The 16,881-nt window shown below is 41.9% G+C and overlaps 1 protein-coding gene across 1 annotated transcript in view; it reads left to right on the top strand.

Moving 5' to 3' along the window:
• The window catches only part of tafa3b (TAFA chemokine like family member 3b), a 279,367-nt gene that overhangs the window by 171,486 nt on the left and 91,000 nt on the right, over positions 1–16,881 (top strand). Inside the window, exon 2 of the mRNA XM_060930866.1 lies at positions 1,343–1,455. Within this exon, the coding sequence (XP_060786849.1) occupies positions 1,344–1,455 (112 nt within the window). The 5' untranslated portion in view covers position 1,343. The remainder of the gene's footprint in view (positions 1–1,342; positions 1,456–16,881) is intronic.

Below are 16,881 nucleotides of genomic sequence, written 5' to 3'. Positions count from 1 at the left end.
TACTGAAGAACTGCCCAAATATATTGATGTTTTTTTTTCTTTCCTTCTAAAACTTGCCAGAAAGTTTCACAGGGCATCTAGTTAAGATGTAAGCATCAGGACTGGGATCCTGTAGGATTCAATAACAACAACAAAAAATTACATGAGCAGGAGATTTTTGCTTTCATCTCACCTCATCTTTTCTGTTTGAGCTGCTACAGCCCTGCACCCCTGCTTGAACTCTCAGGTCCACCAATTCTAATGTGCTGGTCGAAGCCCAAGACCAGAAATATTAATGCTGTAGCTGTCGATGGAATGCTGTCTATGTGACTGCATGTCCTTATTTAATTTTAAAATTCAACATAAAACATTCATTCTGTCCAAAAACTTTTCCCTTTCTTCTTCCCACTATTCGTCCATCCATCCATTATCTGTAACCGCTTATCCTGTTCTACAGGGTCACAGGCAAGCTGGAGCCTATCCCAGCTAGACTACTGTATGGGCAAGAGGCGGGGTACACCCTGGATAAGTCGCCAGGTCATCGCAGGGCTGACACAGAGACAAACAACCATTCACACTCACAGTCATTTTAGAGCCACCACTTAACCTAACCTGCATGTCTTTGGACTGTAGGGGAAACCGGAGGAAACCCACGCAGACATGGGAGAACATGCAAACTCCACACAGAAAGGCCCTCGCCGGCCGCTGGGCTTGAACCCAGGACCTTCTTGCTGTGAGGCAACAGTGCTAACCACTACACCACCGTGCCGCCCTTCCCAATATTCATCATTTCCTATTTATTTATTTATTGCACATACAAATAATCAGATAGGGCACTCATGTTTATTAAGATGAACATGAACAATGCTTTTACAACAGCGCATTTACAGCGTTCATTCATTCTTCAGAACTGCCTGGTCAGGGTTGTATTTGTTTCAATGCAGCTACTAGTTTGTTTATATTTCAGGAAACAGAAGCAACTGAGTTTGACAGAATAATGTTGCAGGCAGGTACAAACAAAAAATAATTTAAAAAAAGTTGTGCATACAGATAAAAAAAGAACTCAAAATTTCTATTTAAATACAGAGGGTTAAATCCTAAGATAGATAGAGATGCAGACAGACAGACAGACAGACAGACAGACATTCGTCCAATATATATTCCCTCAAATGAAGAGTGGAGTTCAACTGGTTTGAGATCTGGTGATTGCAAAGGCATACGGCTATGCTATGTCAGCTATTCCTGTTGGGAACTTTTATTGTTTTTCTCATTTCTGTCTGTTTGTGGAAGCAGTTAGTCTCTTTATGAAGAAAGCTTTCATATAACATTTGTGTGTGTGTGTGTGTGTGTGTGTGTGTTTCAGAATGCGGGAGCGGGATGTACAGAGTGTGTGTGCGTGGCTGCTGCTGCTCACCCTGGCCTTGCTGTCTCTCTGGGGGCGTCTGGCTCTGGCCTCCTCACACCGCAACCATATAGGTGAGTTAAAGTTCAGTTTGGGTACTGACTTCATTCAGTGCTATCATTTAGATTTGTTCTTTCTATCTATCTATCTATCTATCTATCTATCTATCTATCTATCTATCTATCTATCTATCTATCTATCTATCTATCTATCCATCCATCCATCCATCCATCCATCCATCCATCCATCCTTAGCAATTTAGCTTGGACACCAGGATTTGATATGAATGAACTGAAGAACATGTCTAAACTCTGGGTGTAAGCATAAGCCTTCATAGCTTTTCGATTGACTGTTCATGTAGTCTCGTAATACTGGAACCAGTTAGAAAATTAGCAGCTTTGCTCGTAGAAATCTAATGCCCTGGCCAGGCATGCTGTATTTTGGGAATGCCATTTCTATCAGTGATTTAAATTAACAACAACAACAAAAAAAAATCCTCAACAGACTATCTGGATTTTTTTTTTTTAGAAATATGTTTATTGGTTTTCACTTTAGAAAAGACACACAAACATAAACATAACACACAACCACAACAACAACATGGCTCAGCTACATGCACAAAACAATAATTATTACAAAAACATAGTTATGACAGTTACACAGCATCAAGCAATTTCCTATTACCTTTCAAAAAATCTTTGTAACATAATATCAGACACATCCGGGTCTAAAAAATTCAGATATGGTTCCCAAACCTTAAAGAACTGGTTTGACTTTGAGTGTATTACACATGTAAGATATTCTAGAGGTACCATGCCAGACAATACATCATGCCAACCCTTAATAGTAGGCACCTTATCACTGATCCATTGCAATAGAATATTTTTTCTAGCTGCGTATGTTAGAATACAGTAAAGTCTCTGATTCCTTGACATCACAAATTTGCCTGGAAGACCCATAATAAGAGACATAGGTTCCATTTCTACCCTCACACCCAGTATCTTTTCCATTTCTGTTACAACATCTGACCAATAGCTCTGCAGTTTATGACATGACCATAGGCAATGAGTTAAAGTACCAATCTCTGTTTTACATTTGAGGCACATTGGTGACAAAGTGTGATTAAACATATGTCTGCGGTTAGGAGATATGTGCATTCTATGTAAAATCTTGAACTGTATTGATTTAGCTCGGTTACAAGACTATTTGGATTTGATAGTGCAATACATAATAGAGTATTATCTGGTCTGGGTATGTTCTTAAATGGAAGGAAATAAACAAGTGAGTGGTTTTAAATAATTTTACAAACCTTTGTAGAAAGATTAACTTCTTTAGTAATAATACTCTGGGGTCGTTATCATCCATTACCTTGTCAATTTTGTAATTACATGGCTATTGCCTCAATAATTACTCCTTCACTATGTGTTAATGCCTAATTTATTCAATGCTAAATGTGACATTTTAAGTGGGGAGCAATTCTGGGTTGTATGGAATTGGATTTCGAAAATGTTGTACATACAGTATTGTGTGTGTGTGTGTGTGTGTGTGTGTGTGTGTGTGTGTGTGTGTGTGTGTGTGTGTGTGTGTGTGTGAAGGAAAAGGAAGAAAGAGAATATGAGGGATGTTTAACTTCATTCATTAATTGCGATATCAGTTCTATCTGTGTATGATATCTGTGTGTGTCGCTCATTTCTCAGATGACTGATTGTGATTCGTGGAGCTTTAAGTGGCAGCCAGTCAGAGTGGATCAGGGATGAGGAAAGAGATAATCAGATAATTGTACCCCTAACATCTTCGCCCCCATTGCTCACAAATATACACACGTGGATGTGCATGTTTCTACATATTATAACTTCACCATGATTACAGTAGTGTAGGTCATTGTTTATGAGTGAATCCACCAAATGAAATAGATAAATCCAAGAAGCAAAGTGGTGAAAGAGGGGATAAGAGAGAGAGAGAGGTGAAATAAGACAAGTAGAGAAAAAGTAAGAGAGGAAGAAAGAAGGACGAAAAAAATCTAATCGAGATGAAACTGAAAACATGAAGGATTGGGCTGAGGTGAGGATGGAGGGCAGAGAAATGAGTCTGTCAAGACTTTTGAACACAGGAGAATAATGGCTGACTTCTAGTGTTATGTCCTGAGCCCCCTGCCCTTTGTGTATGTCTTGAATAGATGTCCTGCACTCTTATGTCCTGTAACGTATGAGGCCTTCCTTTGACATGTCCCAAATACACCCATCCAAATACTAGACTCACTATTTAGTTAATGGCATACAATCAATAGTAAGACAAAAGTGTTTTAGGTGACTTTGGTCTAAAGCCCTGTAGATCATGGGATGTGTCAGACCCTAAACATTTCTCACACCACTGTCCTTGTGTCCTTATGCATCCACCTGCTTTCCCTTCTACCTCGCTCTCTCTACATCCAGTTCACTGGAGTAATCACACTTTTCATACCCACTGGCTGTTTTCACAAACCGTATCTTTCCACTAAAAGTTCTCCTGTGTGGCACTAAAATTTCCAAAGGCTTTCTCCTTAAACGCTGTTCCTAAAACTTGCGAAAATGATTTAGTAAAGAATTCAGTGAAGTTAAGAGAAAGGACAGGGTTCACCTCATGGCAACTTAGATGGCAAATTAGCATAGTCAGTCCACCTACTGGCATGTGTTTAAGATGTGGGAGGAATGTGGGCACCGAATACATGGCTATGGACCCTGGCTCAGTTCATTACTGCAGAACAAAATGTAGACTATTTATATCAAGAGCACAAGTACACCAAAACATATACATTTGTTATATCTTACATGGATTAAATACATTTTGAGGAACATTCTATCTCACTGAACAAAAGAAATAGCTCCATAAGTGGGCAAAGAAGAAGAAGAGCTTTTATTTGTCACATGCACACTCAAGCATGGTGAAGTTTGTCCTCTGCATTTAACCCATCTGAAGCAGTGAACACACACACACACACACACACACACAGAGCAGTGGGCAGCTATACTACAGCACCCAAGGAGCAGGTTAGGAACCTTACTCAAGGGCACTTCAGCCCATGGCTGCCCCATGTTAACCTAACCGCATGTCTTTGGACTGTGAGGGAAATTGGAGCACCCAGAGGAAAACCACGCAGACACGGAGAGAACATGCAAACAAGCCCCATCGGCCGCTGGGCTCAAACCTAAAACCTTCTTGCTGTGAGGCGATAGTGCTAACCACTACCCCACTGTGCTGCCCAAGCATCAGAAACATCAGAAATTGTTATTGAATTAAATGTTGAATTATTAGTATTATAATTTTATATACACTGATAAGCCATAACATTAAAAGCACTAACATGTGAATAACTTTGATTATCTTGTTACAATGGCTCCTGCCAAGGGGTGGCAGCATACAAACAATCTGTTCTCAAAGTTGATGTGTTGGAAGCAGGTAAACTTGACAAATGTAAGGTGCTAAGTAACTTTGACAAGGGCTGAATTGTGATGGCTAGATGACTGGATCAGAGACTCTTCAAAACAGCAGGTCTTGCAGGGTGTTCCGGTATGCAGTGGTTAGTACCTACCAAAAGTGGTCCAAGGAAGGACAACCGGTGAACCGGCAGCAGGGTCATGAGTGGCCAAAGCTCACTGATGTGCGTAGAGAGCAAAGGCTAGCCATGTGGTCTGATCCAATAGAAGAGCTGCTGTAGCACAAATTGCTGAAAAACTTCATTCTGGCTATGATAGAATGGTATCAGAACACACACTGCATTATATCTTACATATGGTGCTGCGTAGCTGCAGGTGGGTCAGAGTGCCCATGCTGACCCCTGTCCACAACAAAAAGTGCCTACAATAGGCATGTGAGCATCAGAATTGGACCATTGAGGAATGAAAGAAGGTGGCCTGGTCTGATGAAGGAGGTTTTCTGTGAGCACCTGTGGGATATACTGGACAAACAAGTCAGATCCATGGAGGTCCTGCCTCGCAACTTAGGGTGTATTCAGACCAGGATAGTTCGATAGTTCACTTGCTTTGGTCCGAACCAAATGTTTTTTTTATTTTTTCATTTTGGTGCGGTTCGCTTTCACACTGTACATTTTAGTAAGCGGACCAAAATCTGTCAACAAAGCCACGCGCCCTGAGGTCGTTCAGCTATTGGTCAGAGACGACACGCGCACAAAGCGTTAAGTTCAAAAGTAGTCATGGAGGCTTTCCGTGCTGTTATTCTTTTTAATGTCATCAAAGCTATATGTTTTTTCCAGTTTTTACTGTTTTCACAATTGTGCGATTACTATGCTGTTGTACAAGTAATTTATCAACGACGACTTCAAAGGGCAAGGCGGCTACGGAGGATCGCGCTGATGAGCGCACATCATGTTGTGACAGTTCTGGCTCTTCACGCAAGACGGAGGAGGTATGTGTCGGGATATTCGCCTTATTCATCGTAATAGAAGAATTTCTTTTTTGCGTTGCTAGTACCGCCACTTTTTGAAAGAATGTCCCTGATTTTAATGTAGGTCTGACAGAGTTTCTTCACTTTTAGCCGACATTGTTCTGGGGAGCGCGTGAACCCCTTCTCCTTCATTTTCTCACTGAATACAGCAAACACATCGGCATTTTTGTGTGTTCTCTCCAAAAGCTCAGATATGTGGACATCTGCCCATATATCCACAAGGGTACGTGTTTCTTCCTCGGCCCACGTTTGCCCCCACTCATTTTTTGTACTCTGTAGTCTAGCCTACCACTGGTCTGAATGACTGAACAACTGTTGTAAGGTTCCCTTGACAACCGAAACAGTGTTTGCACTTTGCGGTGGAGTGTCAAGACTCTGTTTCCCATAATGCTCGACAAACGACGGAAGCTCCCGAGGTACAAAAAAGCAAAACTGTCAGATTAGGTCCGGTCTGCTTTCACACCTCCAAAAGGTCCGCACCAGAGTTCCTTTGGTCCGGACCAAGTCCGACCTTGCAGCTCGGTCTCGGTCCGCTTGTTTGGTCTGGACCAGAGTTCGGTGGTTTGTATTCAGACCAACCCAAAAGGTCCGGACCAAGGGAAATTTGGTTCGTTTAGTCGTTTGGTCCGGACCAAACAACGTAGGTGTGAATACGCCCTTACAGGACTTAAAGGATCTGTTGCTAACATCTTAGTGCCAGATACCACAGCACACCTTCAGAGGTCTTGTCCTGGGGTATAGATGGCACCAGGATGCACTAAGGGAAGAAGGCAAGCCGGTGGAGGCAGTGCAATGCTGTACTGCACTAGGGCAATGTTCTACTGTGAAACCTTTGGTCCGGGCATTCATGTGGATGTTACTTTGACACATGCCACCTACGTAAACATTGTTGCAAACCAAGTACCCCCCTTCATAGCAAAATTATACACTAACAGCAACAGCAGTGACCTCTTTCAGCAGGATAATGTGCCCTGCAACACTGCAAAAGTTGTTCAGGAATGGTTTGAGGAACATGATAAAGAGTTCAAGGAGCTGACTTGGCCTCCAAATTCCCTAGATCACAATCCGATTGAGCATCTGTGGGATGTGCTGGACAAACAAATCTGATCCATGAAGGCCCCACCTTGCAGCTTTGTCATTGTCGTTATTGCTGAAGCTGATCCGGGCTTGAGGTGAACCATGTTGGGTTGACATGGTCAGAAGTGCAGCAGTAGGGTGGCCAGTTCCTTTCTGCACAATCACACACTCACACATTCAAACTATGGGCAACTTAGAGTAGCCAGTTAACCTAACTGCATGACTTTGGACTGTGGGGGAAACCGGAGCACCAGGAGGAAACCCACGCAGACACGGGGAGAACACAGAGAAGCCCCCGTCGGCCACTGGACTCAAACCCAGAACCTTCTTTCCCTCACAACTTACAGGACTTAAAAGGTCTGTTGCTAATGTCTTGGTGCCAAATACCACAGCGCATCTCCAGAGAGCTTGTGAAGTCCATGCCTTGAAGGATCAGAGCTGTTTTGGTGTCACAAGGGTGACCTACACAATATTGGTGGTTTTAATGTTGTGGCGGATTGGTGTAAGTGCACACTGATCTATTAATAATATTATTAATAATTAATTTAACTAACTGGTCATTAACAATGGCAGTATTCTATATTTTTCATTAATAAAAATGCATGCAAATACCCTGCAGAGGAAAAACAACCCTGAATAAGAACCAAGAAGAAGTGTTCATAAAAGCACACGTCTAATTACTGACCATTTACACGTGAAAATACTTGAAAAACAAGTGCATAAAAGTGCAATGTGAAATCAACCGGAACAAATAAAAAAAAACTCATAACAATTTAATCTATGGTACATAATTTAACAAACAAGGTGTGAAAACTCCCTAAATCTAATGTCATATATTGTTTCAGAGATGGTTTGTTTGTAAAAGCATGTTATGTTTGTCTACACTTAGATATAATTAGAATAGGACATGACAACATTTCACAACATGCTGTATACTTGTCAATAATTACAATGCTGGATTCCCAAGTGTCGAAACAATCAAAAACAAAAACAACAAAACCATTCCCCCTATCACTGGGAGATTGCAAGATTAGCCATGCTGTCTGGGTGCGATTGATGGCATTATTCTATTTGCTATCAATCACAGCAACGCTAGCCAATCGCAGGCATCTGTGAGCTCGTACATGCAGAAGAGGGCTGCCAGCGCTTTCCTCCAAGTGTGTTCAGCTGCCATGAGCAGGAGAAAATTGGCTGTCTTCATGTGTCTCAGAAGAACATGTGCTTGTTCTCACTCACCACATTTGGTATCTGTGGTGTAAGAGGGGAGAGCTAGTGGGTTGAAACTAAGAAATTAACAAAAAATAAGGTGTTGTGCTGAAAGTAAAATGTGTGGCTAATTCAATTTGTTTGGCATTCTAACTGATATTAGTGAGATCTCTGGCTGTTTTAACATATGGACAATAATAATAATAATAATAATAATAATAACAACAAGTGTTGCCAGGCAAAACAAGCCTCACCCGGTAGCACTTATGATGAATATGAAGAAAGATATCGCGAAAAAAGTGGGCGGCACGGTGGTATAGTGGTTAGCGCTGTCGCCTCACAGCAAGAAGGTCCGGGTTCGAGCCCCGTGGCCGGCGAGGGCCTTTCTGTGCGGAGTTTGCATGTTCTCCCCGTGTCCGCGTGGGTTTCCTCCGGGTGCTCCGGTTTCCCCCACAGTCCAAAGACATGCAGGTTAGGTTAACTGGTGACTCTAAATTGACCGTAGGTGTGAGTGTGAATGGTTGTCTGTGTCTATGTGTCAGCCCTGTGATGACCTGGCGACTTGTCCAGGGTGTACCCCGCCTTTCGCCCGTAGTCAGCTGGGATAGGCTCCAGCTTGCCTGCGACCCTGTAGAACAGGATAAAGCGGCTAGAGATAATGAGATGAGATATCGCGAAAAAACAATTTTGACCTTTTTGGTGATCTTGACCTTGATTTTGACCTCGTGTGTGAACATTCTTGGCCAGTAAACATGGTTTTGATTCTGATTCTCTGCTGATCTCAGCCAATCAGAACACACTGTACTACTCTCAGCCAAACAGAACACACCGTACTGTACAATTGTTACGCTCTTACATTCTTACAGCATGATGACATAGTGGCTACCGCCTCTATATGAAGCAGTAGCCACAAAAACCTTGACCTTGACCAGATGACCCCCAAAATGTTGGAGGTACTGTTTGAGACCAATGCCCATCTATCCTGAAAGTTTCATGAAGGTTGGTCCAGCCATTTTCCCATAATATCATTAACACAAAAAGAAAGAAAGAAAGAAAGAAAGAAAGAAAGAAAGAAAGAAAGAAAGAAAGAAAGAAAGAAACCCCACTGAAAACAATACCTCGCCCCCTGGTGGACTCCATCCTGGATGAGGTAATAATAATTATAATAATAATAAGATTATGAAGAAGAAGAAGCCTGGGCATAGCATAGCTATGTAATAAGCCTAGCTATGAGAAAGTACTCTAAAGTACAATGCTAAACATCCCCATAAGGACAGGAAGATGAAAATACAATGTGATACTGCAGGGAGAAATTCTTATTCTTTAGGGGGGAAAATGGTCCTTAAGTACCCCATTGAGGAAAATAAATAAATATATATATAATGTGGATGTGTGTGTGCGAGAGACTGAGCTTTAGGTATGTAAGTCTCTCTATCTGGCCCAAGAGAGAAAGACAGGATGGAAATTTAAAACGTGACATTTTCATGTTCACTGCTATCCCACACTGCTCTACTCCATCTGTGGCATAAAACATGTAGGTCACATTCAGCATGTCATTATTACAGCACTCACTTCAATAACACACACACACACACACACACACACACACACACACACACACAGGTACAAACATTTATTAACCTTCAATCAGCCTTCACAGTGCTTTTATCTTTAATGTTCCATCATGCATACACACACACACACACACACACACACACACACACACAGGAGAATCACAGACACACAGCCTCACCCGCATACACTCAAACACACTTTTTTGCAAACATTTAGCATTTAATAATTAAACAACTTGCTTAATTATGCTTTCAGCGTGTATTATTTAGTTTAATAAGTTGGTGAACGTATGAAAAAGTTTTTGCCCTCCAATATTTTTCAGTCTCGGTTCTGTCAACTTTTTGTGCTTCCTGTTCTAACATGTTTGGCTTGAATCAGCTCTGATTACTTCATGTGTTGATTCAGGTGTGGTAAGTCAGGGGAAAACAATTTGCATTAATGAACCATTAATTTGCAGCAAGGTAAAAGATAGGTGTGATTGCTGCTTAAAAATTAGCAGTTCTATTAAAAAAAAATTAGCAAGAAGTTTCTGGGTTCAAACATGCCAATTGGCCAGGGCCTTTCTATGTGGAGTTTGCATGTTCTCCTCGTGACTGCCTGGGTTTCCTCTGGGTGCTCTTGTTTCCTCCCACAGTCCAAAGACATGAAGATTAGGTCAACTGACTCCTTAATTGCTTATTACTGGGTTTCAGTCACATGACTTTTCTTAGTGCTTTTACCAGAAGTGAAATAGCTGGTGGTCGAGCAAACCAAAATGGCTGCCATAGTGCAAACAACTAGCGATAACTTATCAGAGTATGCTCATAATCTACAAGCCACTGCTCGCTTTAGATATATTCAGAAGATTGCTATGTGCAATGGAATCGACCCCTCCAGTCTGGGAAAAAAGGATTTGTCATACGATCTCGAAAACTACCCTTCAGTCGAGTTCCTCGACATCTTGAACTGTCTGGTGTTGCAGACATCCTTCTACACTGCAAAACAGATGAAAGCGTGGAAGAGTATGAAGGCTTATAACTTTTTTGTATGTGGCTGGGTAAAGGACCTCGATATCAAGTTGCTGTCGAATGAATCCTGTATTGTTTTTGCCCGTGTAAGTATGTTTTTTTTAAAGCTTTTCGTTCGCGTCTTTACAACGAAGCGCTGCAAGTTGAAGTGTATTGCTGCTGTATCAACACAAGTGATTCTCACTTGTGTTGGCACTTATCTCTCAGGTAAATCATTCACAAAGATCATCAGAAACCCCTTTAAAGACCTGGATCTTAGTTAAACAAGATGGAGAAGTGATCACAGCGCTTTGTAACTGAATGGCTGTGTAATAATTTTGTCACGACCTTCATGCATATGGACTTTGTGAGGAGTAAACAAAGAAACAGCTGAGGACTTTAGCACTTCGTGACTAAAAAAAGTCCCGTAAAATAATGACACGTAGCAAGAAAAGTACTTGGAAAACAGTAAGGACATAGCTGAGAGGGATATACAAACCTTTCACCAAGTGATCACTGCAAACTCGAGCACGCTTCGACTCGGCTCCCTTCAATTTCAGTGAGAGGTTCAAAAGCCACCTTTCTCGACGTCTTTTTGTGAAATCCTGTGTTCGTTCACCCTTTTTTATTAGTTCACGGGGAACCCTGAAAAAACTTTTATCCGTTTCACAGTTTGATCGATTTGAACAACCTAAAACAACGCAAGTGTAAGGCATTTTTCATGCAAGCAATGCACCTTCTCCATACAAACACTTTGTCAGCTGAGCATTGGTAGACCACCAGCTAAAGTTTTGAATAACTAATGAGGTGGATGTGGCATCACGTGAAACCCAAGAATAGGTGTGAATGTGAGAGTGAATGTCTGTCTGTCTCTGTGTGTTATCCCTGCGACTGATTGGTGACCTGCCCTGGGTGTACCCTAGTCTGGCTAACGCAACTTCAAAGCTCTGCGAGCATTGGTCTGGCATAGATATTAAGCCCAACCGTTTCCCAAAGCGCGTTGTTGACCCGCCTCCCTGAAATGCCTCAGTTTGCTACTGGTCAAAGCCAGAAAAGGCTGTGACGAAGCTTAAACCAATCACATCACTCTTTCCTCTGACGTATGTGACGCGACGGAAACTGCTTGAGTAACAGGAAGAAGAAGGAGGAGCTGAAGAGGAAGAGGACGATAATAGCACGATCAAAGGCGAGATGACCACAACGATAGGATTCTCGCTGAGCCCCATTGATTTGGCTACCAGCGGGGCTAACTGGTAGATTAAACTCTTACCGAAGCCGGTCGGGAGCAAGGCGAAAACGTCCTTCCTTTCAATAAATACCTCCAGGGCTGCTCTTTGCTCCGTTTTCAATGAGAACTTCCTGTTAAATGATTTCAATACAGCATCTACCGCTGTGTCAAAGGCTTGCCGCTGCTCCATGTTTGTAATGTTTCTAGTGAATGAAGCGCTTCCGGCATTGTTTACAGAATCTATCTATGGCTTCCGGTCGCAGTTCTACTACGTCACTGCCTTGAACACGCCTCTACCCAGGGCCGTTGGAGATGCTCAAAGTTGATTGGCTCCCGATTTTTTGGGAGCTTGGAAGAGCTGGAGATAGCTTGCCTTGCCAGACTAAGTTCGCAACAGCCCCCTGTGTTGCGTCACACTTAGGATGGGCGGGCCCAGGCCAGGTGTACCCTGCCTCTTTCCAAAGGTGAATCTTGACCCTTAGTAGGAAAATTGATGGATGGATGGAAATTACTGCAACCTGCTTACTTATTCCCATTTGGTTAATACGTCAAGATTTCATAAAGTTTCCTACATGAAGTTGATGGTGTGTAATAAACTGGTACCAGATTATGATTAGTTTGTAGTTTTTAAATTATTATTATTATTATTATTATTATTATTATTATTATTATTATCCATCCATATTCTACCGCTTATCCGGATCCGGGTCATAGGGGTAGTAGCCTAAGCAGAGCAGCCCAGACTTCCCTCTCCCCGGCCACCTCCACCAGCTCTTCCGGGGGATTACCGAGTCGTTCCCAGGCCAGCCGAGAGATGTATCTCTCCAGCGTGTCCTGGGTCTGCCCCAGGGTCTCCTTCCGGCGAGGCATGCCCAGAGAACCTCCCTTGGGAGGCATCCAGGGGACATCCTAACAAGGTGCCCGAACCACCTCAACTGACTCCTTTCAATGTGGAGGACTCTGAGTCTCTCCTGAATGACCAAGCTTCTCACCCTTATTATGTAGCAAGCTTCTCACCATAATTATGATAGCAGATAGAATAATGCCTATGTCTGTGGGGCCCGGCCAGGCCCAGCCCAAATAAGCAACACGGAACCACTCTCCTGTGGACCCACCACCCGCAAGAGGGTAAGGGTCTGGTGCACTGTGGATCAGGTAGCAGCCAAAGGCGGAGGCCCTGATGTACTGATCCCCGGCTGACAAAACTGGCTATTATTATTATTATTATTATTATTATTATTATTATTATTATGCATCCAGTGTCTATTTTACATGAAAGAGGGTTGACCTTTTGTCAGTCTTTTTTACCTTATATAAATATACATATATAAATACACAATATTGTTAACTAACCTTAACTAATATTCCTATATGGGTAATTTGTTTGCCTGTGTATACTATGATAGCACACTGAAAATATCCAAATCACAGTGTATTACAGCGCCATAGTGTTATCCCTTAAATGTAATGAACTGCACATCTGATAGGAACATTTATCTATCAGTACGGACAATAATCAGATAGGACAGAAATCCTGATGTGTTGTGTTTTAAAGTACCTTTTACATTATTAAAATTCTGCAATTGAACTGTGGTTAAGATAACACCTGAGGCATTGGTTTCTACAACATCTAAAGTGAGGATCTATTGTGTTGTCTGAGTCTGATAACCATGAACACCGGGCATCTTTGTAGAGCATTAAACAACTTGAGCATGAAAGAAGTTAACCTTCAGAATTAACTCATTATCATAAAATAATTGAAACGTAAATATATTAGTCCTGCTTATATTGTTTTATCATTTATATATCCACTTATACAGATAAAGCACTATTTATGTTGAGCGTCTACTTTCCAGATCTATCTAACATTATTGTTTTAATGGCAATCGTTGGGGTTTGATCATCAAAATAACGTTCTACTAACATGGAAGAGAAAAAAGAGCCCATGATGTCTAATTAGTGATGCAGCCTTTGTAATTACACTCTTCATTAGCAAGTGAAAGGAATGTAAGCGCTTGCATTTTGGGTCTAGTTATTACATCGTTTATTACAGTATTATTACTGTGTTATACCTGTGTCATTACTGTTTAAGATTGCATTATAGGATGAATACCTTATATCTAGTGACTGTTTTATCAAATGCCCTACTATTCACTTTATTACATTTGTACACCTGCACAGTCATGTCATTATCCAATCATGTGGCAGCAACACTGCATAAAATAATGCAGCTACAGGTCAAGTGTTGAGAATGAGGGCAACATCAGAATGGGGTAAAAACTTAATCTCAGTGACTTTGACCATGGCATGTTTGTTGGTGCCAGAGGTTGGTTTGAGTATTTCAGAAACTTGATGATCTTCTGGGACTGTCTTGCATAACAGCCTCTAGAGTTTACCAGGAATGGGTCAAAAAACAAATGTCCCGTGAACAGTGGTTCTGCTGTTTATTTGTCACATGCACACTCAAGCACAATGGAATTTGTTCTCTGCATTTAACCTATCTGAATCACTGAACACACGTATGCACCCACACAAGTGAGCAATGAGCACACACACATACCCAGAGCAGTGGGGAGCTATACTACAGCATCCAGGGAGCAGTTGGGGGTTATGTGCCTTGCTCAAGGGCACTTCAGCCCAAGGCTGCCCCATGTTAACTTAACCACATGTCTTTGGACTTTGGGGGAAACTGGAGCACCCGGAGGAAACCCACGTAGACACGGGGAGAACATGCAAACTTCACACAGAAAGGTCCCCGTTGGCCACTGGGCTTGAACCCAGAACCTTCTTGCTGTGAGGTGACAGTGCTAACCACTACACCACCGTGCTTTGTTGATGTGAGAGGTCAGAGGAGAATAGCCAGACTGGTTTGAGCTGACAAGAAGGCTACGACAACTCAAATGAACATTCTTTATATCCATTGTGAACAGAAAAGTATCTCAGAATTCACAACATGTCACATGTTGAGACAGATAGAATACAATAGCAGAAGATAACATAGGTCACATTTTGTCCCCATTGTGATTATTGATGTAAGCATTAACTGGAGCTCTTGACCTGTATCTGCGTGATTATATGCATCGTGCTGCTACCATAGCAGACTGGCTGATTGGATTATTGCATGAATGAACATGGGTACATGAATTTCTATTAATATGGCTGGTGAGTGCCGATGTGAACTTTGAGATCTACAATTACTGGCTGTGTCCTGTTTTTATGGAGTCTTAAGTTGTCCTTTTCCACAAATTAAGAATGCAAAATGGCACCTTACATCAACTTCAACACGATTTGGACTTTTATTTGGAGGTATCGCATGTCAGCTCCTGAAATAGCTTACCTTTCTTTCACAGCAGCTGCTGTTCCCTGCTTTCTCTTCATCTGACTAATGAAGCATTTCAGTCTACATTGCTGAGCTTTTCATTAGAAAGATGAAAAAAAAACTACAAAAAAATTAAATAAACCATTTTCAGTCTAGCATTCATACATAGCAGTTTGGCTCAATGAGACAAATTTACAGCTTACAGCCCAGAAAATAATTATGGCCATCTGTTCATGAGTTTAACTTGCTTGTAACTTTCCATACACCTTAAATAGAGATGGAAATTTGTCGAGTCGAGGACACAAGAGGACAGAAGAACACATGCAGTGCTAAATCTAATGTCACTGTTGTTACTTTCTTGGTGAAGTGTAACTGCAGTTAAGATACAATAGAAGAAGAAGCCTTTACTTGTCACATGTACACTCAAGCACACAGTGAAATTCCTCTGCATTTAACCCATCTGAAGCAGTGAACACACACATGCAGCAGTGAGCACACACACATACCCAGAGCAGTGGGCAGCTATGCTACAGCACCCGGAACAGTTAGGGGTTAGGTGCCTTGCTCAAGGGCACTTCAGCCCAACCTTCAGGCCATGGCTGCCCCATGTTAACCAAACTGGGGGAAATCAGAGCACCCAGAGGAAACCCACGTAGACACAGGGAGAACATGCAAACTCCACACAGAAAGGTCCCCGTCGGCCACTGGGCTCAAACCCAGAACCTTCTTGCTGTGAGGTAACAGTGCTAACCACTACACCACAGTGCCGCCCCATATATCTCTCCAGCTCTCTCTACAATACAATACATTGGTGTAGTAAAGAGTATCAGTAGCATTATCGAAATTGTTAAGCTGCTCTTTAATATTCAGTGTTGACCGATGTGATAAGACCGGAGAGAACCCAGCCATGCAGATAACATAACTGTAGATAGGAATGAGAGATCACTCAAGTCAGTGTCATTTAACAGGCTGTTGGATGACAATAGAGAAATTAGGAATAGATGAGGAGAAGTAAAATAGCAGGCAGACAGGTAAAGATGCTATCTCACTCTGATCAGAGTACACCATCTTCCAGATTGGATAGTCATCAAAATGTCACTTTTTATCCTGAGTTATTTACTCAGGCTGCTTGTGCTGTTATTTGCTGCTCTGGCACTGGGCTGTTGGAGAGGGTGCAAAAAAAAAAAAAAATGGCTGCAGAATATTTGCTTGAAAGTTGAGTGTTTGCAATCAAAGCTGGGAGAGAGCTGGAGAGATGCACGCTTGGAGAGTGAAATCCTGACCTCTGCGTTATTGGAAAAGGCCTGAAAGCTCTCACAAGACATTCAGACTCTGACATTCATATGTTCTTTTCTCACCTCTGGACTTCTGTTATCCTGCGCCTGACATTTAAAAACATAGGATGTAAGCTCCGACTCATCTGTGCCCTCAGCTAATGCATGGAAACACTCTTCGACATTCTTTTTTTTTTAAGCATAAAAGAGCCTGCTTTTGTGATTTGTGTATTTTTAGCCTCGTGCAGGGTGAAGGTATTCATTTTTTGGCACTAAAGGTTGGGGTTTTTTTTGACATAGCAAATATTTAATGAACAGAGTGGTTCAAGAGATTTTGCACTTATGAAACATCAAGTTATTCATATGTTTTTCTGTATTTTGCATTGATAAGTATT

The sequence above is a fragment of the Neoarius graeffei genome, chromosome 10 (genome assembly GCF_027579695.1).
Source record: "Neoarius graeffei isolate fNeoGra1 chromosome 10, fNeoGra1.pri, whole genome shotgun sequence".
NCBI classification, from domain to species: Eukaryota; Metazoa; Chordata; class Actinopteri; order Siluriformes; family Ariidae; genus Neoarius; species Neoarius graeffei.
The sequence above is the reverse complement of the archived record's forward strand: the minus strand, read 5'-3'. Positions and strand labels throughout refer to the sequence as shown.